At 55.8% G+C, this 25397-nt stretch overlaps 9 protein-coding genes across 9 annotated transcripts; 4 read left to right on the top strand and 5 right to left on the bottom strand.

Annotated features, from left to right (window-relative positions):
• The first annotated feature begins 1092 nt into the window (after positions 1–1092).
• Positions 1093–3495, top strand: J3D65DRAFT_415894 (uncharacterized protein). The gene is made up of 3 exons (XM_066796049.1): positions 1093–1556; positions 1604–2838; positions 2887–3495. The coding sequence occupies exons 1-3, from the start codon at positions 1352–1354 to the stop codon at positions 3283–3285; spliced, it is 1839 nt and encodes a 612-aa protein (XP_066654801.1). The 5' UTR covers positions 1093–1351; the 3' UTR covers positions 3286–3495.
• Positions 3496–5621: 2126 nt separating this feature from the next.
• On the bottom strand, positions 5622–7630 carry J3D65DRAFT_533003 (uncharacterized protein; the record flags this gene model as incomplete). The annotated part of the gene is made up of 2 exons (XM_066796687.1): positions 5622–7367; positions 7421–7630. Coding segments are annotated over 2 exons (1956 nt in total), but the record flags the coding sequence as incomplete, so codon positions are not given.
• Positions 7631–7824: 194 nt separating this feature from the next.
• On the bottom strand, positions 7825–8818 carry J3D65DRAFT_416151 (uncharacterized protein). The gene is made up of 2 exons (XM_066796053.1): positions 8693–8818; positions 7825–8633 (listed from the first exon to the last, which is right to left on the bottom strand). The coding sequence occupies exons 1-2, from the start codon at positions 8706–8708 to the stop codon at positions 8020–8022; spliced, it is 630 nt and encodes a 209-aa protein (XP_066654799.1). The 5' UTR covers positions 8709–8818; the 3' UTR covers positions 7825–8019.
• Positions 8819–9135: 317 nt separating this feature from the next.
• J3D65DRAFT_628411 (dienelactone hydrolase) lies at positions 9136–10823 on the top strand. Its single transcript, XM_066800635.1, has 6 exons — positions 9136–9390; positions 9443–9520; positions 9622–9962; positions 10012–10235; positions 10285–10411; positions 10484–10823. Exons 1-5 carry the CDS (start codon positions 9243–9245, stop codon positions 10367–10369), a joined length of 876 nt encoding a protein of 291 aa, XP_066654798.1. The 5' UTR covers positions 9136–9242; the 3' UTR covers positions 10370–10411; positions 10484–10823.
• Positions 10630–13083, bottom strand: J3D65DRAFT_628403 (isocitrate lyase). Its single transcript, XM_066800634.1, has 3 exons — positions 12469–13083; positions 11007–12389; positions 10630–10956 (listed from the first exon to the last, which is right to left on the bottom strand). Exons 1-3 carry the CDS (start codon positions 12875–12877, stop codon positions 10949–10951), a joined length of 1800 nt encoding a protein of 599 aa, XP_066654797.1. The 5' UTR covers positions 12878–13083; the 3' UTR covers positions 10630–10948.
• A 135-nt stretch (positions 13084–13218) lies between these two features.
• J3D65DRAFT_628398 (citrate synthase mitochondrial precursor) lies at positions 13219–15483 on the top strand. The gene is made up of 5 exons (XM_066800633.1): positions 13219–13434; positions 13488–13515; positions 13568–13736; positions 13786–14764; positions 14851–15483. The coding sequence occupies exons 1-5, from the start codon at positions 13387–13389 to the stop codon at positions 15064–15066; spliced, it is 1440 nt and encodes a 479-aa protein (XP_066654796.1). The 5' UTR covers positions 13219–13386; the 3' UTR covers positions 15067–15483.
• Positions 15484–15580: 97 nt separating this feature from the next.
• On the bottom strand, positions 15581–16473 carry J3D65DRAFT_628394 (uncharacterized protein). The gene has a single exon (XM_066800632.1). It carries the CDS (start codon positions 16367–16369, stop codon positions 15758–15760), a length of 612 nt encoding a protein of 203 aa, XP_066654795.1. The 5' UTR covers positions 16370–16473; the 3' UTR covers positions 15581–15757.
• A 158-nt stretch (positions 16474–16631) lies between these two features.
• Positions 16632–17892, bottom strand: J3D65DRAFT_415742 (methyltransferase TYW3-domain-containing protein). Its single transcript, XM_066796048.1, has 2 exons — positions 17333–17892; positions 16632–17277 (listed from the first exon to the last, which is right to left on the bottom strand). The coding sequence occupies exons 1-2, from the start codon at positions 17774–17776 to the stop codon at positions 16777–16779; spliced, it is 945 nt and encodes a 314-aa protein (XP_066654794.1). The 5' UTR covers positions 17777–17892; the 3' UTR covers positions 16632–16776.
• Positions 17893–17936: 44 nt separating this feature from the next.
• J3D65DRAFT_628384 (uncharacterized protein) lies at positions 17937–22523 on the top strand. Its single transcript, XM_066800631.1, has 8 exons — positions 17937–18579; positions 18810–18925; positions 18983–19036; positions 19087–19106; positions 19163–19233; positions 20775–20970; positions 21513–21663; positions 22100–22523. Exons 1-8 carry the CDS (start codon positions 18009–18011, stop codon positions 22211–22213), a joined length of 1293 nt encoding a protein of 430 aa, XP_066654793.1. The 5' UTR covers positions 17937–18008; the 3' UTR covers positions 22214–22523.
• The last annotated feature ends 2874 nt before the right edge of the window (positions 22524–25397 follow it).

The following is a 25397-nucleotide window of genomic DNA, read 5'->3' as shown; positions in this document are numbered from 1 at the left end:
GCATCATCAACCCAATGTTACACAGTCCGCAACGCCACCGTCTAGTCTTTCCCTCTGGACCTCGCAACACGTCTAAGAAGAGCGATTGTCAGCATCTGTCAAGTGATGCGCACCGGCCCAGGCCGGCCCGGCTCGGCTCGACATGCCAAGCGCGGCAGACGTACGTCCTGCACCTTGGACCTGGCCATTGGGTCCAGCCCGCCGCGGTCCCGGTACCAGTACCCATCAGATCCCACCTGGAAATGTCTCCGTCTTCTGCTCTGCCTGCCCTGCCTCCGCCACCCTTTCGGCCGCTGGCTACTCTAGCTCAAGGCTGACAGTTGTGTCCAACGATGTCGTCGTCCTTCGAGAACACCCGTTGAGTGGCGACGGCCTCGCTTGCTCGTTCACCGACACGAATAGCCCTTTTCGCTAACTCAAGCCCTGCCCAGTCCAGCCGGCTGGTTCCGTCTGCTGTTGTGGCTGGACATTTATAGAAAGTTGTTGCGGAATCTTCATTCTCCGAGGAGTTTTTGCAATGTCCAGTTCGGACCGAGGCCAATCTCCGTCGCTGCTCGCTTTCGCGATCGCGAGGTGAGGGAGTCGTCCGCCGGAAATGGTAGGTGCACGCGTGACTTTTCAGTTTCTCCTTCACCTGTCAACTGCCATCCTCTGGGCTTCTCTATTGCTTGAGCAAGTATCTCCGGAGATCCAATGTTTCGCTGTCGATCCGGTTCGATATCTTACTCTTGTTTTGTATATGCCTCGAGACTTGATCGTGTGCATGTTCGTGGCTAGTTCGCGTCTGTGCTGCACTTCATGTGACTTCATGTGGAGCTTTCCAATGTGTTGAGCTCGCGGATGTATAGATTTCTAGGGCTGAAACCAAGTTCCTCTACCCACTTTCTACCAACTCAGAGACTTCGAAGATTTTGCGCGCAGTCCTTGGTATTTCGCCGCCGCGACAGCACACGGCCTGGGTATCAGACACGGCGAAACCCCTCGCCTTCATGGTGGATGTCATAAGATATGGCAGCCCCCCCCCAGCGCAGCAGGGATACTCAGCTGTAGCTGGGATTAATGCTCCTTGAGCTTCCACTGCAGCCACAGACGTTGTAGGGCACAATCCTCTGTAAACCTCCGCGTGCCGGGTAGTTGCACAGGACTTCATTGTTCACGTCTTTTTGAAAAGCTGAGGGGATAATTGACGATCAAGGCCGTAAAGCCATTGTCAAGTTGCCAGGCCAGCAATAGCTCAACAGATTGGAATGGGTTTCGCAAAAGGGGGTGTTCATTTCGGTCTTGCTGACAGGATTGACTTGCCGTCTGCAGAAAGAATATTTGGTATGTTGTCGTGGCCTTGTAGGACGCGATGGTGATTGCCTGTTTCGGCGCCTGCAAGCCTGCCAGGCTGGTGAACCAAAACACCTTTCCCGCTGCCGCCTTTCCCCAAACTCCAACCATCTTTCAGTTTCGTCAACTCTCCCCAACCCACTGCATCGTCCTGCTCCTCTCACCCATTATCCGAAGAATGGCCGGTCTCCACCCTCCAACGGTGCTCCCGCCGTGGACTCCTGGTCAGTTTCTCATGCCAACTGTGACTCGAGTTTGCTGACCTCAATAGAACTGCACGCATCGTATGTTTCACAGGCCCGGACCGTTGTTGACGCCTACCTTGCCCCAGGATCCAGGCCAAAGCAGTTCCGGGACAGGGAGCAAGTGAACACATTCTTCCGCGAGGTTCTTGGGCCTTCAAATTTTCCAGTTTCCGATTCCTTTGACAAGCCCAAGGAGCAAATCATTGCTGATGTTCTCGCCTCAGTAATCCCAAACCTCTTTGCTGCTGGCTACTGGTGCTGGGAAAGCGAGGCCGGCTATGTGCCCGTCATGAATGCTCCACAGGCTGCGCCCGTCCAGCGCGCGACTTCGCAGACCCACTTGGTCGCTCGACCAGAGCATGAAGCCCAGTCAACCGCCAGAGCGTATGAGAGTCCGTCGGGAAGCAGCATCAGCGGCGGCCTCACTTGGCAAGACTCCAAGGACCTTCGCGCCGAAGAAATCAGCCTGGGAAATGTTCAGTTTCAACCCGTCCTTGACGACCCAGAGCGACTTCTCAACCTCAAAGTAACGCTTACAATGCTACATCAAGACCGGCGCGACCACGAACACTGTCATCAGCAGATCGAACAGTTGAAGGCGGAAAATAGGGCTTTACAGCTTCGCATCAGGGACTTGGAGCAGCCGTCATACGCTCCCAACAGTGGCGAGAGGATCGACAGACAGCCATCATTGATTTCTACCACAGAGGACCTGATTAATGTAGGTGTCAGAGAAAACGCACCACGGTCCTCCTGTTGGTCATTGGCGCCCGGCGCAGTCGACACCATCGGCCCCCAGACGACACCTTTTTCAGCAAGGACAGCTCCCAGTCTCGCCGGCGCAGTCCCCGAGGCGAGCACAGAGCAAGATCAAATCCTCCGTGATGCTTCTCTGCTGCAAAGAAGTCGACCTACTCGGTTCTCGCCACCGGGGGCGGGTATGCCACACACAAGGCAACGATCTAGACTTGACTACGCTTCGGTCTCTTCCAGTCCGCCTATAAAATCCGAGCCGGGCTTGACGGAAGCTACCGAATCGGCAGACAAGCTCTACAATAGGGGAGGTCTACGATCTACGCCTCGCGACGAGGGTGACGACGCTGGCGAGAAAAAGCGCCGACGGTTCAGATACGATCTCGACCAAGCTCAGCACGACAACGATGCCAATGAAGTCAAGGCCAAGAACGCTCCCGACGTCTTCAGCGCCTACAATGGCAGTTCTCTGGACGAGTACTCAAATGACATAGTCATCCCGCTGGAAGTAAGTCACTTGCACCATCCCGTAGATCTTCCCTAACGGCTTCTACAGAGTTTCGGAGATGTTTGCACTCTCATAGACGGATGCAAATTCATCAAAGCCTTCGGATTCATCGAGTTGCGTTGGGCCGCGCCGGACAACTCTTGTTCTTCCCTCAAGCTGCGTTTCCCCTCCAAAGAGGTGAACATAAACGCGTTGTATACCCCCAACAACGTGAACCCGCACAAGAGAAGAGATCTCAACATCTGCTTGAGAAAGGGCAAGAACGTCTATGAATCCCCGTGGTACTGGGTCCCCATCAACTGGGCCAAGACTCTTATGCGAGTGGATTACTTTGGGCCGTTCCTCGACAAACGGTCGCACGTCATCATCGACACGATGGCAAAGATTGCCGAGATGTGCGACGACGATGGACAGCCACTAGATCAGCCTCAATCTTCCCCTTGCTGACGTCGACTCGGATCATCCTGTGGCGTTTTCAGAGTGCGGTGTTGTCGCTTGCGACCCGGAAGCATTCATCATATGGTACTCGGACGGATCGATTCAGGGGGAATTTACACCTTACCTTGGCTGCGCACATTCAGCCATCCTGCTTTGAAGATTCATAGCTGCGGCACATCGACGGTAGAGATTATGCAGTCTGCTTGAAACTCGCGGAGTGCACCAAGAGACGATTTCGTTGATGTTTGTAACATGGTCTATATTCGAGCTGTCTATCTGTCTAAGGCATTTTCTTGCCTTGGTTCCCTTGTATTTCCATTTCCACATTCACCCAGTTCCTCCTTTGCGGCCCATGAAGACTGCCCGGGCACTCACGCAGGGCAGGCGAAGTCCCCCAAAGCCAGAAATTCCCCAATTTCTTACATCGCGTTTTCTGCCCTAACAAATCGACCAAAGGTTTTCGTCATAGTGAAGTGCGGCATACCTTCGAAAGCAGTCGCGGCTTGACCATTCTCATTCAGCCCACTCAACGCGCCCCTGAGCCAAAGATTGTCCAAATCCAAGCCGCCGTCGCCCAGACAGCGCCAAAAGTCAACCGCGAGCGTCTGCGGCCCCTGCATGTCGTAGAAGCTGTCGTCGAAGCTGAGCGCGACGTCGGTGGCGCAGAATGGGCAGGGCTTGGGCGGGGCTATGAACAGGGTGACTACACGGGCGAGCTGGGAGCGGAGGCCGGTGGTCCAGAACGGGTCGAACGCGCCGCCGTTGGCCGCGCATCTGCAGTAGGAGTTGTAGAAGCGGCATCTGCGGCCAGGCAGGCGGACGGGCACGCGTCGTTGGCCGCCAGTGTATGGCCGGCGGTTGTGGTCGAGGAACAGGTGCGGGCAGATGTCGAAATGGTGGCCCGTGAGCGTCAACGAGCGCATGAGGTTTCCGCCTTTGAACGCGTACTTTCCGTGCATGTACAGCTTGTCGTCTATGATGCGGAAGCGGAGGCTGGTGTCGCATGTGAATTTTGGAGCCCATATTCCGCTCGTTGTCAGTTGGCTGCTGTGGGACAAGCTATCCAGTGAGCTGCCGTAGTCAGGGCCCAGCCGATGCTGCAGCATGACCCTCTGGATGTGCTCGCTGGTCAGGATGAATATGGGCCGCCGGATCGAGGGAATCGGAACACAGGCCTCGAGCTTGCACCGTTGCCGATCTGGGTGCGAGTTTCGGGTAAGATATGCCGTTTGGAGCTCCGCTACAGCGGCAAGGTCGCCGGGGTCCGCCTTTGGGTCATGGCAGCGGTCGACCAGCTGCAACCGATGCTGGCAGATGATTTCGGTGGGATGCTCCCTCTGCAACACCTGGAGAAACCTGTGCGTGTCACGCTTGGTGAGCTTGAGTTTTCTCTCTCTGAAAATGTCTCTTGCGCCGTGGCAGGTGAGTGCGAGACAAGCCTGGCCCTCCTTGGGAAGGAAGTCGGCGATGGACAGTATCAAGTCCACGGGCAGGCCAAAGAGCGTCTTCTTGACCGGAGAAGCGTCGCGGAGACCATTCATCAACTTTTGGTAATCGCACTGGCCTCCTAACGTTGAGGGCTTAGGGGTAGACTTTGGCTGCATGGTTGCCTTTGTGAAGGGTAAATTTGACGACTTGTGCAACAGTTGAGAACAGGAGGACAACTGAGAGCAAGAGGATGACTGAGGACAAGAGGAAGAGTCGATGAGAGGATGTAGGACATGGCGGCGGGGAATCTTTGATTTTTATACACAGCAGTGAATTTGAATTGTGGTTGTGGTTGATATCGCTGGACCAATGTTGAAGCTCAAATTGAGGATTTGACTGTCAGAGACTAACGATGGCCATTCAGAAAAGTCCGCTGAAAATGGATAATTGAAATGTGGTGTGGTTGACCCATTTTGCATCGCCGAACCACTGTTGAAGCTCAAATTGGAGATTTGACTGTCAGACAATGTCCACCCAACAAAGTCCGCTGGAAATGGAGAGAAAGTTTTGTATTGACGCTGTCAGTCTAAAGTGGAATAACGTCGGTAAGAGCGATCGTAGACCTTCGGAGCCGCGCACGTTGCTCTCACAATGGAATGTCGACTCTCAGCTAACGCTGATCAGAGCACCTGCCACAGCCTGTCCGTCTTTAGAACCCAGCACCTTTTGAACTCCACCAGAGATCTTTTGCAAAGATTGATGCGCTCGTCATTTTGCGGACCAAAACAGTCCCAGTTGAATCCACTGGAAGTGTTGGCATCTAAACCAGGCGCGATTCTTTCACCAATCGTCGTCATCCTCGTCATCTATCAAAATTAGCCAATGAAGAACCTGACCGAAACAAAAAAGTGCTTACCAGAGTGGCTAACTTTGCTTTTCCTCGCAGCCAAAGCACTCGCCAAGGCTCCAGCCAATCCACCGTCCGCGCCTCCTGTTGGAGTGCCGCCGCCAGGAGAAGCACCCGCAGCCTTTTCGCCGGGCACCAATGCCGCGCTTCGATCTTTCTTTTCGGAATCGGAAACCTTTTTGAGCCTCGCACCGCCACGGATATCCGCCAAGAGGTTGTCCCTGCCACCACCGCCAGAAGGCAGTTTTGGTGCCGCAGGCGCTGGTGGGCCCCCGGGCGGCGGGGGAGGAGCTGGAGGAGCGCCAGTGTTCGATGGCATTGGCGGAGGCGGAGGAGCGCCAGTATTTGGTGGCATTGGCGGGGGCGGAGGGGGCGGCGGAGCAGCTGCAGATGGCGTCGATGGTGGAAGCGGCGGGGGCGGAGGAGCAGCTTGAGACGGCGCGGGTGGCGGCATTGGAGGCGCTGGCGGTGGTGAAGATACATTGCTCGGCGGGATTGGTGGTGGCGGAGGCGCCGGCGGAGGTGGTAGATTCGACGTTGGTGGGACTGGCACAGGACGAGATGCAGATGGGGGCAATGGGGGAGGAGCTGGAGGAGTTCCGCTCGTCTGGGGCGGCGGCGGCGGCGGCGGGATTGCAGATGGCGGCACTTCTGGCGTTTTTGGAGGAAGTGGTGGCGGAAGAGATGGAGTTGGGGTTTCGCGCGGCGGAGGCGGCGGAATAGCTGGGGTCTCGCGCGGCGGAGGCTGAGGGACGGGCCCGCGAGCTGGCGGAGGTGGTGGGACAGGGTTTGACACGGAGCGCTGGCCAGTAAAGGGGGGCGGGACGCCGAACCTGTGTTCTGTTTCGTCTTGACTTGGTGACTTGGGAGGACGGGGCGGCGGGGGAGGGCCTGGGGGCGCCGCAGCGTTGGAAGAAGCGCGAGCTCTTGCGGGAGGGGGAGGAGCGCTGTTTGCGAATTTGCCAGCATCCGCGATTGGCGGAGGAGCCTTGAATCTGGGCTGAGGAGGCGATGGCGCGGGCGGAGGGGATGGAGACGAATGTCGCATGCTGGGAGCCGCACCGCGCCTGCGAGCTGGCGGCGGAGCAGGAGGAGGGCCTCTTCGTGAAGCAGCAGTGCTGCCCGTGTTCTGAGGGCTCAATTTGCCAGCTGGGGGCGCTCCAGGTGGTGGTGGCGGGGGAACCCTGGACTTGCGCTCTTGCTCCGCAGCCGCGCCAGCCTTCTTTTGCTCAATATACATTTTGATAAAGTCGGCATTCTCTTCAATCTGCTCTTCGGTGATGCCCATTTCGAGAAGCTCCTGGAGCAGCGGCTGCCAAGACGGGTCTGCGGTATCGATTGCAGAGTTGCGGCCGCTCTGGTTTGGACTCGATTGGCTCGTAGCCGCGGGAGAATGAATGTTCATGTCTTTGGGTGGAATGATGGACTGGCTGGCCGGCTGCTGGTGCGAGTGCTTGTGGCCAAACAGGCTGCCGGTAATGCTGCCGAGTAAACCATGACCGTGGTCCTTGCCATTGGTAGCCGGGGCCATGGAGCTGCCAGCGGCCAGAGCAAAAGGCTTGTTCTTGGTATTCTTGTGGGCATTCTTCTCACGCTCGTCCATCTTCTTCTTGAATTGTTTGGCCTCCTTCTCGTCGGCGAATGATAGGCCCGCCATGCACTCCTCGAGCTCAAAGGTGTGGAAGAAGGTGCGGTCTTGATTGTACTGAAAAGTGTCGTAGATCTCTTGGTCCCATATCACGCCTCTGTTCAGTGGCTAGACACGAGTTAGCGGCTGTCCCTGAAGCCAGAATGGAGCTGACGGCTCACCGATATGTCTACAAGCTTGATCCAAAAGGTGTTTCCGACCAAGTCGTTGGCGAGCACAGCGGCGCCCTGCAAGCCCGTGTAGGTCCATCGTTGCCTGTTTGGATAGGCAATGTAGAGCTTCGCGACAGCAACGGCGTGGATCTTGTTGGAGGCCTTTGGAACCGTCCGCTTGACCGTTTGCTTGTCCTCGTCGGACAGGATGGAGGGCATCGTGGAAAGCGCTCAGGAGAGCCGATGCGAAGAGCCGGTGGTTGGGCAGCGTTGCGATGTAGGTGGTAATTCGAGGACCTGCGTCATCAGCAGGAGAGAGGGGCGTAGGCGACTCCCGTCGGGGCTGTTCGGGGTTCCGCAGGCGTCAGTATCCGACGCAGGGGCACAGCCCGCCAAGTGCAGTCGAAGGCGGCGTGTCGGGGTATGAATATGGCAATGTTTGTGAGGGTTGCGCGTCCTTTGGCACCGCCTCTCCAGTTGCGTCGGACGGTGGTTGTGAGTTGCAAGTCAAGTGGCCAGTTACCCGCCGCACTTCCCTGCCATCCCGAGCGACCGTTACTAAGCACTGCATCCTAACCTTCGGCCCATCTCATCTGTTTGAGTGCACATTATGGATTTCGCCTATGGCTTTGACGAGGCTTGAACTGGCCCTTGGCCGGCGGCCGACTCGCGTGCCCTCTCCCATGTTCCTCCTTATTCTTCTGGTGCCCAAACATGCGAAGCAGCGCATCCACTGCCCACAAGGCTTCCTTCTTCAGATCTTCCGGCTTCGCTCTGAACATTTCGGGTTTCCCAACCAAGTCAAATGTGCCTCTAATAGCTCCCAGCGATTCAGCCTTGCCATTCACGACCTTCCGACCGCGTTCGTCCAAGCCTCGCTCCGCCAGTGCTGCTCTGAATGCCGCCCTCAGCCGACGGTTCATCTCGTCTCTGATGAAGCGCTTGGGCGAGGTTTTCACAAACATGGTTGCTGACCACCAGAGACAACCCTTTTCTGTAGCATCGTACTTCCTCCTCAACCGGATATGCAGTGGATGTTCCGAGTTCATCAGAATCTCGTTCCCGACAAAGCCCAACTTGTATACCGGAGCGTAATAGTTGTGAAAGAAGGTTGGCATTTTGCCACGCTCGTATGAGGGAGAAGCTTTCAATCTCGTCCCGCTTGGATTGTTGACGCTAGCAAAGTGGAATGGAGGAACCTTCCAAATTGGAGAGGTCTTTTCTGGCGTTGAGCGGTTTTTGAGCGCGTCTGAATCGGGCGGTTGCGGAGGGCGAGCTTGCCTTTGGACCTTGACATGGTGCGGAACGGGGCTTCGGCAGCTGGTGGAGAAGGATCGCGTCGGAAACGCAGCGAAGATGCTGGCCCTTGTTGCCGCTTCGCGCGTGCTTGATGACATGGTGATGGTTGCTGGCGGGTCGAAGGGTTGATTCAGTGGCCGGGGGTCTTTGGTAGCGTCTGACTCGAGGCGCCGAGGTGAAGTCGTGGCCGGTCAACACCACTACCACTTGTGTACCAGTTCATAGTCCCGATGACGCTGCTATCCAAAAAAGAAATGGATAAAGGAGACTTCCTAGCTCTAACGAATAATAAGGCTTGAACAGCCCTGGATTCTTCTGTTCCCACCATTGACCAGAATGCTGCACACTGTCTTGACTCGGGCCTCAACGACCCCATTTGCCCGGAGTGTTATCATATGTCAACTTGGCGTTACAGTAAGGTACCACCTTACTGGACCGACGGGAACTTTCGTGACGTCACGGGATTGCGGGGCCTTCCTCAGATGGATGGTAGCTCCCAGAACCCCATCTAGCTGCATATCCGACCTTGAAAATGCGCCCTCTCATCAACACCTCTTCCCGCCTTCTTCGCCAGTCGCTTCAATTCAGACCTCCCATCTGCTACACCAGACTTCCATTCGAGCCTCTACCCATCCAAACCAGATTCTCGCGCGCAATGGCTTCTCAACACTCTGCTGCTTGTGAGCTCTACCCCGCTCCCCACCATGGTCGTCGAATGCTGACATCTTCAAGGCTGCTCTATTCCGCCCATTGTCAGCCATGACTACAAGGCCAAAGGCCAATACATCACCATTGATGGCTTGAAGACATGTACGACCTCCTGCCAACCTCAATTGCTGTTGCAAGTCACGGCATCCAAGCAGTGACTACCCCGCACTCACAAACCGACCTTCCAAACTGATATTTCCCAGACCACACCGGTCCTTCGGACGCTAAGCATGCCATCTTGGTCATCTACGACATTTTCGGCTTCTTCCCCCAGACTCTCCAAGGCGCCGACATTCTCGCCCAGTCCGACGAGCACCGCAAATACCAAGTCTTCATGCCCGACTGGTTCGAGGGCAACCCCGCCGACATCTCTTGGTACCCACCTGACAATGACGAGAAGAAGAAGAAGCTCGGCGACTTCTTCGGGGGCCCCGCTGCGCCAGCCAAGACGGCAGCGCGCGTCCCCAAGGTCGTCGAGGAAATCAACAGCAAGGTGCAGGGCTTTGAGTCTTGGGCCATTCTGGGATTCTGCTGGGGCGGCAAGGTACACATGATCTTTTTGCTTTTGGGGACGCACATGCTGACCGCACCAGATTGTCAACTTGGTCTCCACCTCTGGCTCCAAATTCAAGGTCGCCGCCGCCGCTCACCCGGCCATGGTTGACCCCAAGGATGCCCCCAACATCACGATCCCCATCGCCATGCTGCCTTCCAAGGACGAGGACAAGGATGCCGTCAAGCAGTGGCAGGATGGTCTCAAGGTCAAGAACAAGGTCGAGTTCTTCAACGACCAGATCCACGGCTTCATGGCTGCTCGGTGAGAACATGACTGACCACTCACTGACGAAAGCTGACCGCTGTTGCAGCTCCGACCTCAGCGACGACCGCGTGAAGCACGAGTACACCCGTGGCTACAAGACTGTCCTGGAATTCTTCCACGAGAACCTGTAAGCGGTTGTTTTGTTACTCTGGCAGACCGAGTAGCCGAAAATGGTACGGAGATGAGTCCTCTTACTCGGCGTTAGTTATCAATATTGGATGGAATGCTAACTTGGTCAGCATCAGGAGCAGCTCCAGTAGCTCCAAAATCTGAAAGCCCTAGGAAATATCAACTTGGGAGGAATCATGCCGAAAATGAAATGAGTAATGCAACAATGACAATCAAATGTTTTTGACCCTAGGGATTCGTGATTGTGTCCATTTAGTCTTGTACAGTTTCTAAAGATTTCTCTATAGACTCTATGAGACACATATTCCATCGTGATTCAGAAACTTTCCACTGCAAATACGCCCCTGAGAACCATTTCACTTACAAGTTCTGATCGAGAGAGTATGGCAGATATCAGCTCCATTCGCTCACATCTTGTATCTTCCACATTCTCTGTACGTCGAAAACAATCATTCCAAATATACATAGACGGGAAACACGAGCATGTCTTGATTTGACATTGGCATGAGGTGAATTGTTTGCTTCTTGAGCTACCAACAAAGATGAGATTGGGAATGTCTGCCTCCACCTTACGTAATATCTCAAAAGTCTAGTCATTGTGAGTGATTGAACCTTGAACGGATGGAAAATGGTACTCACTGGTTTCAGTATTTCCCTCGCCCATGCTCTTGCTACCCGAACTGCCGCTCTGGACTGCACCAAGCATGCCATCAACATAGCTCGCGCCGCTCCACTTCTGATGCGTCAAGACGTCGCAGCCCGTCTCCTTCTCCCTCTTCTGCACCAAGTTGACGTACGCCAGCATGCCATCCTCCTTGAACGCCTTGCTCAACTCATTCGTGATGGTGGCTGTGCTGTGCAGGCCTGCGAGCGAAATCAGCTGCAGCACGAAGCCGTGGCGCGCTAAGTCCCAAATGAAGCTCTTGAGCGACTCTTCCGAGAAGCCGTGCGCCATCCAGTTGAAGCTGGGGCTCAGGTTGTAGACGAGCTTCTTGTTCGGAGTCGTTTTGGCATGAATCTCGCCGGCAAAATGCGCTGCCAGCTTGACGCTAGGCTCCTTGGTCTCGAGCCAAAGCAGGTCGGCATACGGTGAGAATTCAACGGCGCGCTTGGTCGCGGCGGGCAGTCCAGCGCGGTAGTGGTAATATCCCTCGCGCGTGCGGGGAATGTTCTCAGACCAAAAGACTGGAGTCTTGCTGTGACCCGAGGCGAGAGCGCGGCGCTTGCTGAGCGAGAGGTTGGGGTCTTTTTTCACTTCGGCGATGTATGAGAGGATGGTCTGTTTTGAAGCACCTTCAGACTCGAGATGTGCCTTGACGGCTTCGTCAAATGTGCACAGTTTGTGCTGCTTGACCCATTTTGCCTCAAAGACATCAATCTCAGCGCCACTGGCTCCCTTGAGCTCCATTTCTTGCAGAGTTTCGGCCAGGGGCTCGACATCGTCGGCCACACCCAAGATGAACTCGTGGTCTCGCACATCAATGGCGCTGCTCAGCAGCTTGCCGCTTTCTGAATCTGTCCGTGCAATGACCAAGTTTTCGCTGCCCATAATGTCCCATTGGAAACGAGCGGCGACGAGGCGGTTGATATGCTCGCCGATGGGAACGAGAACTTTGCCTGCGAGATGCCCGCATTTCTTACCGCCGTGAAGTTGATCTTCAAAGTGCACGGCAGCGGCTCCGTTCTCAGCAAACAGCTTCGCAAGCTTCATGACAGCACTGAGGCCGCCGTGGCCCGTGTCGCCGTCAGCAACGATTGGGCGCATGTAATCGACGTATGGAGTTTTGGCGCGCTCTTCTGGGCTCAGCTTCCGACGAGTATCCCAGTGCTTGCGGTCATGGAGCTGTTGTGCTTTGAAAAGACGCTGGACTTGGTTTGGCACGGTGTTGTATGGGTAGTCGCCGAAATCAGCAGACACTTCGTTTGTGGTGGTAAGGACGGAGGAGCAGGCCCAGCCAGACACGTAGAGAATTTCTTGGTTCGGTGCTTGTTGGGTCATTTGCACTGGATCAATTGCGCCCACTGTGAAGATTCCAGTAATATTAGCCAAGTTTGTATCGCTAGGGATGCCGAATGTCTGCCTCGGGCGCGGGACACGCACTTGTGTGAACTGGCTCTTCATCTGCTATGCGCTTTTCGAGCAAGTTGAACAGTTTCCTGGCCATCAACGAGCTTGGGTAGGTTTGCTGAAGAGCTCCCCTCTTGCTGACCACATCTTCGGCCGAATATGGTCTCTTGATGCCCTCGTACCGTGGAGATGCCCACCATTGCTCGACCTGCTGCACCTGTGCATCGAAAAGGGCATCTTCAATGGGGCCTTGCTTGTCTGTCTCGGAAAGAAGCTGGAACGAGTCGGAGGGCAATGCGGTCGAGACTGGTGGCGAGACGGGAGGAAGGGCAGAAGTCATGCGGTATGCAGAGGACGAAAATGGACGAAGGACTGCTCCAGATCGAGCGCGAGGAATCTGGCGAGTCTGTCTCGACAGAGTGCGGGAAGCGCCGCGAAGCATGTTGAGAACCGGCCGGGATGCTGGATCAGGTTACCCTGCGAATTGAGGGTCCACCGCGCCAGTCTTGAGCGGCTGCTGTCGGTCGGGAATTGAATTGGGCCCTGGACGTTTCGCGGCGTAGACGGCGGGACCAGACTATGGTTCAAAGGGCGAAAGGAACCAAAGAATGCCGAGGATGTTTAGTGACGGTGGGACGACGTGACGTGAGGTGGGTGGATTCTGGGGAGGCCGGGGTAGCGGGCCGAGGGGCGACTCACGGTTGGGGCTCTGACGCTGGCTGGACCGAGGGTCCTGGGCGTGCGTGTGGGGGAGCTCAGCTCCAACTCCTCCCCCTCGCTCCCAACCACACCGCACGGTGCTCTACAAACTCCAAACTTTGCGAGGATCTACATCACAGCTTCGTCTTTTCATCCCGTCCTTTGATCTTTACAAATTCAAGCTCCAAATACCCAAATAGAGCTCCTCTACCTTGTTCTTGGCACAAGGAGCTACGGTCCATTGTCTCCACGATGGCATTGAAAGCGCGTGTAGCCTCCAGGACTCTCAGGAGCCTCAGAGTAAGTTTCTGGAGCTATGTGAACACCGACGAGTTTATCTAACATTTCAACAGCCGTCAGTGCTTCAGCCAATCCACACTGGTACTATCCTCTCTTCCTGTGCCGCATCCCGCTTCGCTCACTCCACCTGTAGTCCAAGCCATCCACCAAACGCGCGGCTATGCCTCCTCTTCCGAACCAGATCTCAAGAGCACACTCAAGAGAGTCATTCCCGAGAAGCGAGAGCTGTTGAAGCAAGTCAAAGCTCATGCAGACAAGAAACTCGGCGATGTCAAGGTGGAAAACACACTTGGTGGTATGAGGTATGCTTTTCGGTATCTGGCCACACAAAAGGAGGCTAAGAGAATATAGGGGTTTGAAGGCTATGGTCTGGGAAGGCTCTGTCCTAGATCCCAACGAGGGCATCCGTTTTCATGGGCGCACCATCAAAGACTGCCAGAAAGAGCTGCCCAAGGGTACCAGCGGCACAGAAATGTTACCCGAGGCCATGTTTTGGCTTCTCATCACCGGCGAAGTTCCATCGACAGCTCAGGTGCGACAGCTTTCCCGCGAACTCGCTGAGAAGGCATCAATCCCCAAGTTCGTGGAAAAGATGCTGGATGACTTCCCCAAAGACTTGCATCCCATGACGCAGTTTGCTTGTGCAGTCTCCGCATTGAACTACGAGTCCAAGTTTGCCAAATTGTACGAAAAGGGATTGAACAAGGCCGACTACTGGGAGCCCACTTTTGATGACTCTATCTCTTTGCTCGCCAAACTGCCCACCATTGCTGCCAAGATTTATCAAAACGCCTACCGCGGCGGAGGTGCATTGCCTGCCAAGGTTGATTTGAACCAAGATTGGTCATACAATTTTGCAGCCATGTTGGGCAAAGGTGGAAAGGAGAATGAGGGTTTCCAGGACTTGCTCAGGCTTTACCTCGCCCTACACGGTGACCACGAAGGCGGCAATGTCTCTGCACACGCAACACACTTGGTTGGAAGCGCACTGAGCGATCCATTCTTGAGCTACAGTGCTGGGCTTCAAGGCCTGGCGGGACCACTTCACGGACTCGCGGCGCAAGAAGTCCTTCGTTGGATCCTTCAGATGAAGGAGTCGATTCCCTCAAACTTCAAGCCTGCAGACGTCAAAGACTATCTTTGGACTACACTCAAGTCTGGACGTGTCATTCCTGGCTATGGACACGCCGTACTTCGAAAGCCCGACCCGCGCTTTCAAGCACTGATGGACTTTGCTTCAGCACGTCCAGAAATTGCCAGTGATCCCGTCTTCCAGCTCGTAAAGATTAATTCTGAAGTTGCTCCCGATGTCCTGAATGAGCATGGAAAGGTAAGCCGATTCAAGCTGGATTGTATCCTGAGCGATCTGGCCATATTATTGAGTTTGACCTGAGACTGACGATCTTTCCTTAACAGACCAAAAACCCCTTCCCCAACGTCGACTCCTCCTCTGGTGTTCTCTTCCACTACTATGGTTTCAAAGAGACTCTGTACTACACGGCGACCTTTGGCGTCAGCCGTGGACTTGGGCCCCTTGCACAACTCGTCTGGGACCGCGCGCTGGGTCTTCCTATTGAGCGACCGAAGAGCATCAACCTTGCTGGAATTCTGAAGCAAGTTGGCGGACAGTAGATGTGTTGACGGCAAAAGTGACGCTTGATGAGAACGATGCTACTCTTTGATGCAATTAACGATGTCATGTAGTGTACCTTATGAATAGAACTGGCTTGAGCAATAGAATCATTGTCTGTTCGATGCTTTGCTCCAAGTCGTGGTTGAAAAGTAAAGATTTTTGTGCGTTTAATGTCCATGTATCGAGAGGCTTATGGTTATTTCCTGCCCTGCTCTCTTTCCCGACTTTGCCACAATTTTTGGGCAACGTCCAAGGCTCGGTCACAAAAGTCGTGGCACACACAATAGCACACACAAATCGGTCTCGCCTACGAGGGGATATTCATGATTTCTATGTATTTGATAACTGACAGGGAGCATACTTACACTGTAACTGCGACTGACGGGGAGCATCCAAGCATCGAGTAGTGATTGGGGGGTTGTGTGTGCGACGACTTTTGCCACCAAGCCTCGGTCTGTTTCGACGATTTCCTTCCGGTTAGAACATTCAAACCACTTCCTTCAATCGATCGACTGACGAGAATTAGTTGTCACTGGCTAACAATGCTCCCAGGTATGCGCTGTCGCGGAAATCGACCGCTGTGCATTGATTGTGTTTTTCAAAACCGTCCAGAAATTAACAAGACGAATCCGAAACAAATATTCAAGCAAAAGAAATTCCTCACAAGCGCTGAAACCTCCGATTGAAAGATCACTGCGGTTTAACACCCTTAGCCATGAAGACCGTCTTCACACGCTTCTCACCACCCCCGTACATCTCAGCCTGCTCATCAAAGACACTGAATCCAAAATCTACAAGTCCCGCCTCTTCAAACAGAGTGCGCATGCCAGACTCATTGAATCCATTGATAGTAATGATGCCCTTCCATTCGTGTGGAAACTCCTGCTCGCGGTCATTGACGAAATCAATAATGAAGAAAACGCCGCCGGGCTTGAGGCGCCCTGCGAGCTGCTTCGTGGCTTTGAGCGCGTCGTCAAAGTGGTGGAAGCCCAGGCCAACAGCTGCGACGTCGAAATTGAAGAGTGCTGGGTCTGAGAGATGCGGTTCTGGCTCTTCGCCCAGGAGATTTCCTTGAACGGCATTCATTTGCTCGGGAGTCAGGCCCGCGGATTCGGCGCGGGAGTTGAAGACTTGGACCATGTTGGACGAGAGGTCAATACCGCGGCTCTGAGTTATGCGAGGCCAGAGAGACTGTTTCTTGATAAGAGTTGGGATAGATATGGCGGAATGGAATATCTCGCACATGTGATACCAGACCCGTCCCGCAAGCGTAGTCGAGCAGACGCACTTCCTTTCCGGCATTTTCTTTCAACCCAAGCCAGTCGCAGCGGTCATGAATATTACGAGTAATCATGGCGCTCATGACCTTCTGCCATGGTTGGGCGTCATACTCGGAAGCCTGCTTGCTGTAGTAAAGATTAGCAATCGGGAGACGAGACTCGCGCGATGAACCAACTCAAAGTAAGCGCGATTGGCTTCAGTGCTCGTCGCCATTGTCAATTCAACTCCGTCGTGTCTTTAGCTTTCTCAATGTGTCTTCAATCCGTGCTGATACTGCAATTTTATATCTCTTCGCGACTTGTTCAGTCTCCAGAGCTGTAAACAGTTCGGGAAGTTGTGGCCTGGTGCGTGGCAGACGGAAGTCTCCTATTGGCTGCAATCATGCCGGACGGAGACTAATCTGCTCTTGGCTGGATTACATCTCTCCTTCAGCCAAACACATTCTCCAGCGCAACATCATCGTTGGATTCAGGACAGTCTTGCTTTGACAGTCTTGTTTGCTCGGCCTTGGATTGCTGCAACTTCAAACCCTCTGCTCGCTTCCGTTCTCTTCTTGCGGCTGCGTCTTCCCAATCAACACCGCTCTTTTTGCCTTTGGCAGTTTGACCATCTTTCTCATACTGTTTGAGCAAGTGAGATCTGAATCTTTCAATTCGATCCGTGTTTACAGCAAACCTCTCGTTTGCCAGCTCGACCAATGAGCGCAGGTAGGATTCGCTGACAACGGCAACCATTTTATCATCGTCGTTCTCGTACCCTACAACAGCGTCAAAGGCGAGGCCTATTGAACGGACAGCAACCATGGGCGTCACGGAACCATCGGCGTTGGTGGCCAGTCCAACGGCACCGCTTTCTCGAAAGCCGGCTTGCAAGGCGGCCGAAAGCACCTTTTGCGCGTCATCGAGCGAGGCAGTCAAGAGATGCAGTATCTGGCCGGTCAGGGATTTGCGAGGCACCTTGCGAGTAGTTGCGGTGTGGACATACCATGGCCTCAAATTTGAGATGTACATATCTCCGTCCTGCCTGATGCTTAGCACGCTGGACGGCCTTAGCTCCCTCTTGCAGCCCGAACAAGGTCGAGCAGTAATTGTCGATGACGTCTGAAGGAAGCTCGACTGCATCATGAGACACGAAAAGCCATTGCCCACCGCCTTTTCCACCTGGTCCGGCGATGCTTTGCTCATGCGGCGCCTCGCGCGTCGCGGAATCTTGTGCAGGGGAGCTCCTCTTCCTGCCCTCGAGGAACGCACTGATTCGACCTGCGCAACTGCTTGTCGTGACGAGGCCTCCAAGCTGGTTGATTTCGTCAATCAGGGTTCTGATGCCCTGGTCGACTGAGCCCTTTGGAGATAGGTCGCTGTACTCATTGATAGGCTGGTCGAGGTGGTCGACAATTTTTTGCTTTTTGGCCAGGAAACCGGAAGACATGACGTATGCAGTATTCCGTATCTTTGTTTCTTTGTTCCCGGCGGCAGAGCGATGCAAAGGTGAGGGACAAGGAACCGTGTGACCGGAGTTTCGGACGCGACGACGCGTCGAGTCTAGTGCGTCATCCGTCGCTTAGGTTCCTCGGCCAGCACTGACTATCGACCAAGCTCAAGCACCGCATCGTCGCAACCGTTATCGACTTGCCAATTGGTTCATCTACAGCACGATTACAATGCCCCGTCGATCGGCCCGTCAAGCAGCAGCACCTCCCGCCTCGACCCGCGCCGCGAAGAGGGCCGCTTCGCCCAGACAAACGCCGACTCGGCAATCCAAGCGGTCAAGGGCCCAAAGCTCCACGGCCACGCCCAAGGAGAGCAAGTACTTCGAGCGCGCGTCGCAAAGCGCCCAGGAAGAGCAGCAGTCGCCTGAGCCATCTGATGCCGAGGCTTCTACTGGGAATGAGGACTCTGGCTACGAGCACAAGAGCGAGGTCGAAGACGCAACGTCCCTAGAATCCGAGGACGACGCGATTTCTTCCGAAGAGGAGGTCAAGCCAAAAAGAAGGGGCCGGACGAGCAAGGTCGGCGCTGTCGCCGTTGCAGCAAAGGCAACCAGCAAGAAGGGCAATGAGCTTTGGAGGAGTGGTGTGGCAACGGGGCTCTCTCCAGACAAGCAGCTGATCATCAAGAAGCCCAAGGCCAGGGAAGCTGGCAACACCCCGTATAGAGATGATACGATACACCCGAATACACTGCTGTTCCTGCGAGACCTGGCCAATAACAACGATCGAGAGTGGATGAAAAGTGAGCATCCCCACATTCTGCAATGGTGGACGGGCCTGTGGCAATCAATGTTGACCACCTGCCCGCTCTGCCTGTACGTACCCGCACCCAAACCACTGCTCTCAGTCAGTCGCATTGCCTCCGCAAAGGACCGTTGAACACGTGTTCCGCCGTCTGAGTGCTGAGACATTGGACTGCAAGGTGGTCGAGAAGCGCACCTCCCGAGGCTAATACATGGTGGGCGTATGCAGTGCACGATCCCGACTATCGCCAATCCCTGAAGGATTTCAATTCGTTTGTCGAGCACCTCACGGAAAAGGTCATCCAGGCAGATGACACGGTTCCAGAGCTGCCGATCAAGGACGTCGTAGGTGCTCGAGCGCCTTCCGTTGGGGGTGTGGTAAAGCTAATGCACAGTGTACAGGTCTTCCGAATCCACAGAGACATAAGATTTACGTCTGACCCAACACCATACAAGGTTCCGTTCACGCACCCCCGTCCGGTAGGATTCGATCTAACCCACTCTAGACGTTATTCTCCGCGGCCTGGTTTGCTTCCCGTGCGCCACACTTGAGAAATCTGCAACTGAAGCCGTTCTACATAGGTCCCGGACCGGACGGAAAGGTCCGTACGCCGCGTACTACCTGCAGGTCAAGCCAGGTGCCAGTCTAGTCGGTGAGTGAGTTCTTTTTCGTCGACGGCCGCATCCCCAATCAAAAAAAGGAGCGAATTGCGTCAGGCAAGGGACGTGGTTTGCATACGCCTTGCAAGGTGGATTCCAAATGAGCCGCAAAAACGCAGCGTTGGTCGGACTCTTGGGCGTGTCCTGTCGTGCAACGCGCGCGATAGGCAAAGGGTGACGCCGAGGGCGATTGCTGGACCAATGCTCTTTGCACGCCATCTAAATGATGCGGCCCTGTGGCACATGAGCCACGCTACGTTCACGGCTGTCAGATAACCATGCGGTGGGCGCTGAGAGCTGAAGCCGTCTCGTCACACTGCTGTGGCACTTATTCAAGGTAGAGTCACACCAAAACTGGGCGACAGTCCTTTCATGTACACTTTTGCAAGTAGTAACGGAAAGGGAGGTCAGCAGACAACGGCCATCGGGGCTTGTACGCAGTGCGACGGCGACTGCGTTTGCGTTTGCGCGCCCCACTCAGGTGGCATTCGACGGGACAGTCAATTTGTCCCATGTCTGACTGCCGTCGTCCGGCCGCACTCTCCATGGCTGCATATTCGATCTGTCGTTCGTGGCCCGGCCGAGTCCGGGCGATGGGCAAAGTCGCTTCTCAATTGTGGCTCGATCAGACTGAAGCCGAGGATGCGGTGCAAAAGTCGTTGTGGACGAGAGGCCCGCATACTGTGTGCCTTCCCAGATCCGTGCCCTAAGTGAAGGATGCTATCAAGCGGCTCTGGTGGGACGCAGCGTGCGTTCGAGAATGATGCAGCGGACCACAGGAATCGGATGCACTCTTCAAACCAGCACTCGCTTTGTGGAGATGTTCGCGGCTAGATGCCCAGCGACATTTTGGCGTGGGCACTGGCACTGCCGTCTTTCCTACCTCAGAGGCCTGATTCTACCGCTGCATCGGCGTGGACGTCTTGAGACCTAGGTGACAACAAGTGGCGCTGACAGTCTCGAAACCTTCACCCAACCGTCAATCAGCCTTTTCCTTGGGCAACATACTGTCCAGGCTGAGTGGTGGGTCCAGCGGCTCATCAAATACTGGTGTCAGTGTCTCCGTGGGTCATTCGAATCAAGCCCAGCGACGGCCGTGAAATGGCTACAAGCCCAATACCAACCGTTGTGTTCTATCTTCATCGACGGACACGCCAGCACCGGCTACTCCTCAAAGTTATGGACACAGTCGGGATGCAAGCGAGCTCTTTGGCCATTGTTTAAGCCGCGGTCGCGATCGCGGTTGCAGCAATTTGCATTTCGGCCCGCCACCAGTGCCAGCCCCTGAGGAGACCGAAAAAGTCTACGGCTGCCAGTCTGCTTACTGCCCGGCACATCAACCAGTGACAAAGGCATGGCTCAAGGATTCACTTTGCACTTGTACCAGCAGCCTGGCAGGCTCGCCATGGCTAGAACATCAGGCAAAAGCTGACCTCGGTTGCAATGGCTTGATCTCCCCACTTTGTCTTAATTGCCCTCATCCATCTCCAACCCTTATCCACCATTGTGTACTGCTAACAAGAAGACGCATTAGGCGGCGGCATCTGGAATCCGGACAAGACGGCACTCGAGCGGCTGCGACGCGACATTGACAGGCATCCCGAGAGGCTCAAGGGCGTGCTCATGGACAAGAGGGTTCGCAAGGGCATACTCGGCGTGGATAGCGAGGACGAGAACAAGGTGATTCGAGCCTTTATCGAGGCCAACAATGACAATGCCCTCGTGAGATGGTCAGTACAACGATTTCCTTCAAGTTCGATGCTCCCAGCGTCCTGCGGGGTCGGGGGAGGGGCTTGCGAGGATGATGGTGCGTGGCGACGTCGCAAGGCACTTGTCCCGGAGACATGCGTCGAGGCCACGTCCGCCGAGGACACATTGATGTTTGCAATCAGGAGACACGAGACAGCAGATGGATGGGACGACATGTCAGCACGGCGGACAGAAACGGTCATGGGCGAAGAAGATTTCGATGCTATCTCTAGCCGGGATCCACCTCCGCTGGGCCGGTCCGCTCTTGGGCAACGACCGAAGCCACCGAGACACCACACTCCTTGTCTCGAGGAGCAGACGACGCGGTCTCCCAGCATCGGAGAGGGGTAAAACAGCAGGCGCCGTGCGGGTTGAACTCTTGTCCTGAACAAGTCACTCCGGGCCTCGGGCTTGCGACACAGTGGGGGACGTCGAGCTCTGGGACGCCCATCTGCTTCTCACGAGGGGCCTAGCCGTGGGGTTGGTTGCAAAGTTGGATCATGAAGGCTGACTTTGGGCACAGTCCAGCAGGATATGACATCAAGCACAAGGACATTGCGCTCCTACGGCTCAGGCGCTTCACGATTGTCAAAGGCTTGAAGGATTCAGAAATCGTTGGGACGGGCCAGGCTGCAGAGCGAGTCGGCGGCATAGTTGCGGACATGGTGCCATTCGTAAGTTGCATAGCCCTTCCCCGTTCCATTGCCCTCGAGCCCTTGCAGCGGATGCAAGTGCAGGGCGGCCGAGAGAACAGGTCAGCAGCACAGCAGCCGCGGGAGCCGGCGTGGCATCACTCAAGAGACAGACACATGATGATGATGATGATGATGGCGATGATGTGGACAATGATGTGGAAGCAGTGGCAGGCCTGACGAGAGCGGTTGCGCTGAATGACTTGCTGGCTGAATGTGCCGCCAGAAGCCTAAAAGTGTTGGTTGGAGCAGCGCGTGTAAGCGCAGCGGGCTGTACCATCATCATGTTACCTGTCTTTTGTGGGTGGTGCCGCATCGAGCGGGGATGATGGTGGATTGGACGCGGGCAGCCACAAGCGGTGAGAAAAGACCTTGCGCAGCAGCAGGACGGCTGACACGGTTGATTGGGGGGATGCAGATCACATATGTCAACAACGTCGTCATGCCAGACGAGCCAGCGAGCGAGAGCGAGAGCGAGTCGGACTCGGACGACGGCGACGAGGAAGACGAAGAGGGCGAGGCTGAGCAGTGATGGGATGGAGTTTTGATGTGCTGAGTTGGCCCGATTAAGGGCGGCGGTGAAACGGGGGGTAGGCCGAATCAGGCAAGCTGGATCGTTGCTACCCGCACTTACCTGCATGGCCGACCGGTCACGTGAGAGTCAAGCAAGGGTCAGCGGAATGGACGACATGGGGGGATGAGGGCACGTAGAGGTGCAGGGGGCAGGGGCCAGGGGGCAGCGAGGTGCCTGGTGTACCCCCTGTCCCGTCGCCCCTTGGTCCCGTTTGGCTGCATTCGGGAGGTTGCGCCCGTCCGCAGCAGAAAGTTTATTTGATTGCCGGACCTCATCACGTGCGACTCTTCGTCATGCTCTCGGGCGTGCTGGGCCCGGACAATCGACGTGGAAAAAGTCGAGGCGAGACGACCACGGCTCCCTCTGCCTCTGCCGGCCCCCAACCGCAGTTGAAGTGCTGCGCCTCTCACGTCGCTGTTTTGCACGCCCCGTTTCGCCGTCTTTGCCGCATGTCAAGACGCGGACGGCGCCGCCAGCCCGCCCCATCCCGGTCCCGCCGTGTCGTGTCGTGTCGTGTCGAGCCGAGCGAACTGCGGCGCGCTGCCGTGCACCCCTCCACCGCCATCTTGACTTGACTGACCTGCCTGATTGCCTAACACGGCCGGCCCGCCCGCCGCTGCCCGCCCACCCACAAACTCTCAACCTACTGTAACTCTGCCCACCACAACAACAACTGGCCTGACGAAAACCATCAACACCCATCCATCCATCCGCCCCATCACATCCCGACAGGCCCGGCCCGCAATTTCTGCCACCCTGCATGGATATCCGATCGTTCGAGATAGATGCAACGCGCCTCGTCCGCTGCTCATCTGCCCAACGCGCGACACCCGTCACGTTTCGCACCACGACCACCTCAGGTCGTCTCGCCTTGGCCGCTTCCTGCTTCTCCGGCCTGTTTCGCCAATGTGGAGTTTTCCTCTTGCAACTCCATCCTGACGTGGCCACATCGACTCGGCAGCCCAGACGGGCCTTAAGCTCCCGCCTCGCTGGCAGCCTTAATTCTCCACCCCACACCACCTGCTCTTCTTCATGCACACTACATGGAACCTCCATGTCCGTTTTCCACGGCCCGCCGCCTGCGAGCTTGAGCTGCATAACAAAATACAGCCTCTCTCCCATTTGATGCTGCCCTCCGGACAAGCACGGAGACAACGGCTCTGGTCCGCAACCGGCTGATGTCGCATGGCTTTCCCGACATGATCCATCACCCCGACCAGCAACCCTCTTCGACCTGATTGCCCTTCCGCCCATGGCCGTTTGTGGCCTCACCTTGGCTGCCGCTTCTGCCTTGCAGGGCGAGCGTCGAGACGAGACGCGTATACAACGCGACATCAAAACATTACCGGCTGTCTTCGGATCGCCATCGTATACTTGTTCCCTCGCCTGCTTGGCATCAAACGCACCATCGTTTGCGCCTTGTCGACCTCGTGCCATGTTTGCAAATTATCCAAGAGCCGCGGCATTCTAGCGGCAGTCCTTCCCTTTACATCCATCCGCGCGTATCAGCTGCGCAACTAGTGGTCCACAACCGTCTGCATCAGCCATGTTGATGACTGATCCGCAGTCGACGGCCAGGGCCGCTGCACGCGCGGGATGCAGACAAAGCGATGGCTCCCGCTTTTGCTGCTGACCGCAGCCATCAGGCGACGCAAGACTTGACAGTTGCCGTCCGCCTGTGGCAGTAGTTGTACTGGACCTGGAGGAACAACCGCGCCCGGCCCCAGCCCCGGCGCTGAGAGCAACCCCCATCTCCGACGATGGCCAGTTCCCCATGGAGTGTGCCGCATCAATCGGTGTGGATGCCTGCACCTTCCCCAGGATCGCTCGCTGCGCGCCGAGACCAAGGGACTTGGACAGACAGTTGTTGTGGTCGGCAGACATGGATCGTCTAGGCACGCAAATCCCTCGGCTAACACGCTGCAATCTATGCCTGGGTGAGCCGATTGCCCTCGATGCACCAAGTGCATGGTGGAGCAGCCCCGTTTGATGTCCAGGGAAGCTGAGCGAGGCTGTCGACAAAGTTTCGCCGCGCCGCTCAACGCGAGGCATGTAAGACGGAGCAAGTCCATGTTTCGGGTTTGCTTCATCTGAGCGTGGATAATGCCATTCTGTTATTGCCGGGCACTCAAAACGTCGCGGCCGTCGAGCAACACAACCACCACGCGCCGATGACGATGGTGGTTGCGATGCTTCAGTCCTTGATCGAGATTGGGCTGCTAACTGGAGTTGTGTAGGCCGGCTCGCTCTCCTGCCGAGAGCCGATAATGCGGCAAATGTTCATCATCGACCACCTGAGGACCACGCTCATTACAATTCGAAATGCTCTGTATTCGCGTTCAGCACACGCGAACAACGTCACCACTCGCTTTGGCAACGGGTTATCGCGAAACCAGAATGCAAGACCCATGCGACTCGACTCAGATGCATTCCCACCATCTCCGCACGTTTGCACCAGCTGCGTCTTCCCCTCACCTACATACCTCTCATCTCCCTTGCATTCCCAGTTCCAGCTACGGCAGCCAGCCAGCCAGTAATCAACATCTTGCCCGTCCCAGTCCGTCCATCCACGCGCTGCCCTAAACTTCGCCCTGTTGTGCGTCCCGCGCGTCTCCGGTCCTCGTTTCACGGCGCGTGTAGGTGGAGTGGAGAAAGACACCTGCCTCGCAACCCTATGCCACAACATCCACCCTCCCTGCCACTGCATGCGACGCCACGGCATTCCAGGAGCGAGCGCGCGTGCGTCTTTTCCTTCTTCTCACGTTCACTAACGTGCCCTCCTTACCTACAGGCTTCTGCTACCCCTGGTCTCTCGCCCCCCCCTTGCGCGCGTCGCCCCTCCCTCCCACTCCCACGTGGATTTCAAACCAAGAGACTTACTGGCTAGCTGCCGAGGCGTCTCCTAATTCGTACGGCAGCCTCCTCCGGCCCGGAGCGCCGCGCGAGCGAGAGCGAGGGGAGGTCCAGGCGTTGCTCGGGAATACGGCGCATGCGCGCTTGCTTTTTTTACGTCGTCTGTTCCTGAATCGGCCCACGTGTGGCAGCGGAGGTTTTTCTGTAGATTTCCCAACTGACGACCAAAAGTTCGAGGGAGGGGGACATGCACTCTGGCTTCGGGCGTGGGTCATTGATTGGCCAGCTG

Source organism: Phyllosticta citribraziliensis (genome assembly GCF_038025025.1).
Source record: "Phyllosticta citribraziliensis strain CPC 17464 chromosome Unknown J3D65scaffold_7, whole genome shotgun sequence".
NCBI lineage: Eukaryota > Fungi > Ascomycota > Dothideomycetes > Botryosphaeriales > Phyllostictaceae > Phyllosticta > Phyllosticta citribraziliensis.
The sequence above is the reverse complement of the archived record's forward strand: the minus strand, read 5'-3'. Positions and strand labels throughout refer to the sequence as shown.

Excerpts from the sequence above, each read along its gene's own strand:
- J3D65DRAFT_415894 (XM_066796049.1), top strand. The coding sequence starts at position 1,352 with ATGGTGATTGCCTGTTTCGGCGCCTGCAAGCCTGCCAGGCTGGTGAAC. Across the intron at positions 1,557-1,603 it reads GCTCCCGCCGTGGACTCCTG|AACTGCACGCATCGTATGTT; the intron begins GTCAGTTTCTCA and ends TGACCTCAATAG. Across the intron at positions 2,839-2,886 it reads ACATAGTCATCCCGCTGGAA|AGTTTCGGAGATGTTTGCAC; the intron begins GTAAGTCACTTG and ends CGGCTTCTACAG.
- J3D65DRAFT_628411 (XM_066800635.1), top strand. The coding sequence starts at position 9,243 with ATGCGCCCTCTCATCAACACCTCTTCCCGCCTTCTTCGCCAGTCGCTT. Across the intron at positions 9,521-9,621 it reads CATTGATGGCTTGAAGACAT|ACCACACCGGTCCTTCGGAC; the intron begins GTACGACCTCCT and ends GATATTTCCCAG. Across the intron at positions 9,963-10,011 it reads GATTCTGCTGGGGCGGCAAG|ATTGTCAACTTGGTCTCCAC; the intron begins GTACACATGATC and ends TGACCGCACCAG.
- J3D65DRAFT_628403 (XM_066800634.1), bottom strand. The coding sequence starts at position 12,877 with ATGCTTCGCGGCGCTTCCCGCACTCTGTCGAGACAGACTCGCCAGATT. Across the intron at positions 12,390-12,468 it reads TGAAGAGCCAGTTCACACAA|TGGGCGCAATTGATCCAGTG; the intron begins GTGCGTGTCCCG and ends GAATCTTCACAG.
- J3D65DRAFT_628398 (XM_066800633.1), top strand. The coding sequence starts at position 13,387 with ATGGCATTGAAAGCGCGTGTAGCCTCCAGGACTCTCAGGAGCCTCAGA. Across the intron at positions 13,435-13,487 it reads GGACTCTCAGGAGCCTCAGA|CCGTCAGTGCTTCAGCCAAT; the intron begins GTAAGTTTCTGG and ends ACATTTCAACAG. Across the intron at positions 13,737-13,785 it reads AACACACTTGGTGGTATGAG|GGGTTTGAAGGCTATGGTCT; the intron begins GTATGCTTTTCG and ends AAGAGAATATAG.
- J3D65DRAFT_628394 (XM_066800632.1), bottom strand. The coding sequence starts at position 16,369 with ATGCCGGAAAGGAAGTGCGTCTGCTCGACTACGCTTGCGGGACGGGTC.
- J3D65DRAFT_415742 (XM_066796048.1), bottom strand. The coding sequence starts at position 17,776 with ATGTCTTCCGGTTTCCTGGCCAAAAAGCAAAAAATTGTCGACCACCTC. Across the intron at positions 17,278-17,332 it reads ATCTCAAATTTGAGGCCATG|ATACTGCATCTCTTGACTGC; the intron begins GTATGTCCACAC and ends CTGACCGGCCAG.
- J3D65DRAFT_628384 (XM_066800631.1), top strand. The coding sequence starts at position 18,009 with ATGCCCCGTCGATCGGCCCGTCAAGCAGCAGCACCTCCCGCCTCGACC. Across the intron at positions 19,107-19,162 it reads ACGTTATTCTCCGCGGCCTG|GTCCCGGACCGGACGGAAAG; the intron begins GTTTGCTTCCCG and ends CGTTCTACATAG. Across the intron at positions 20,971-21,512 it reads GACAATGCCCTCGTGAGATG|TCCAGCAGGATATGACATCA; the intron begins GTCAGTACAACG and ends CTTTGGGCACAG.